Source organism: Gavialis gangeticus, unplaced genomic scaffold (assembly GCF_001723915.1).
Source record: "Gavialis gangeticus isolate Ggan-Ray unplaced genomic scaffold, GavGan_comp1, whole genome shotgun sequence".
NCBI classification, from domain to species: Eukaryota; Metazoa; Chordata; order Crocodylia; family Gavialidae; genus Gavialis; species Gavialis gangeticus.
In genome coordinates this window covers 1517091-1518470 of record NW_017728982.1, presented here as the reverse complement: position 1 = coordinate 1518470, position 1380 = coordinate 1517091, and the positions used below count along the sequence as shown (strand labels likewise).

Genomic DNA, 1380 nt, shown 5'->3' with positions numbered 1-1380 from the left:
GGGGGGGGGGGGGGGGGAGGGGAGGATGGCACCAGGTTACAAGCTGCTGGGGATGCTCCCATGTGCCCACCTAAGCCACCCCGGCCCAGGGATCAGGAGGCTGCTCCCAGCAGCGTGTGGCTCTGCGCCCCCCAGGACCTCCCCAGCCCCCGCGGTCAGGCACTTACTCCATTTGCTTGGCCATCGCCGAGGCATCCAACTGGGCCACGAGTTCCTCGCCACTGGATTTGATGGTCTCCATGTAGCTATTCAGCATGTCCTTGAAGCGGTCCAGGCGTGTCTGAGGGTCATCGTGCTGCCAGAAGTACCGAGCCTGGGTCCCTGCGGGGTTGGGGGAGAAGGCAAAGGGCTCAGGACGTGCTCGGCCGCTTCCCCCGCAGCGCTTGGCACCAACTCCGGGCTCGAGGGGGGGATGCCTGCCCACACCAGCCTGGGCTTGCAGGGGTCTCCTGAAGCCCCCAGGGGCAGGACCCCACAGGCTGGCCCTGCCCGGTATCACACCCAGGCTGCACAGGACTCTGTGCTCCAGGGCTGCCCTGCGCCGGGTTGGGGCTCACCTGTGAGGAACACCAGGGCGAGGGTCACCACAATCGCTCTCATCCTCGGCTGCGTCTTGGGCTGCAAAAGGCAATAGATTTTCCTGCGTGAGCACCTAGGACTCTGCTCCAGCCAACCTGGAGCCTGGCCAGGGCCAAGGGGAGTCAGGAACAGATGCCCAGCTGGGGCTGCCCTCTCCACCGATGGAGGTGCCCTGGCAGCTGTGATGCCCCCAGCCCACCCCAGGGTCCTGCTGAGCTGCTGGCAGTCCAGGGGCTGCTGCTCCTTCAGCTGCAGGCAATCCCAACTCTGCAGCTGATTTTATTCTCAGGTGGGCTGAAGCAAGAGCAAGGAGAGCAGGCAGCTGTGGGTGCAGATGCCCCGGGGTCTCCCCTCGCTTGTGGGCAGAGGCGAGCAATGGGCTGAGCCTCTGGGGTAGAGACTGTGCCCTGGCACCACTGGGGGCTGTGCTGAAGATCCAAGGGGACCTTGGCCGGAGTGGGCGCAAGGGAAGGATGGGGTCAGGGTCTCACCAGTTGTCCCTGCTGCTGGTGCTGCTCCCACGGCTCTGTGAGGCTCCTGCTTCCCCCAGCTGCTATTTATGGTGCAGGGGGCAGCGCTCAGCGAGATAAGCAGAGCCGCAGCCCAAGGAACCCTCCCAAGTCCTGACGATGTGGCACGGAGAGTTCAAGGATCGAGCCGCCTCCCCGTGGGGCCAGGCGGGCCAAGGAGCAGCGCCTGGCAGGAGAGCGGGAACAAACAGGAGCAGGGCAGGGGGAGGGGGCTCAGCCCGGCTTGTTTGCGCTCAGGGTGACCCTGATTCTCCTGCCAACCCCGGGCTTG

General features: G+C 65.6%; 1 protein-coding gene across 1 annotated transcript in view; it reads right to left on the bottom strand.

Moving 5' to 3' along the window:
• APOA1 (apolipoprotein A1) overlaps positions 1-1126 on the bottom strand; it is a 1898-nt gene extending 772 nt beyond the window's left edge. The window contains exons 1-3 of the mRNA XM_019512411.1: positions 1071-1126; positions 558-618; positions 168-321 (exon numbers count right to left, since the gene is read on the bottom strand). Coding sequence (XP_019367956.1) covers positions 168-321; positions 558-600 — 197 coding nt within the window. The 5' untranslated portion in view covers positions 601-618; positions 1071-1126. The remainder of the gene's footprint in view (positions 1-167; positions 322-557; positions 619-1070) is intronic.
• Positions 1127-1380: the final 254 nt, after the last annotated feature.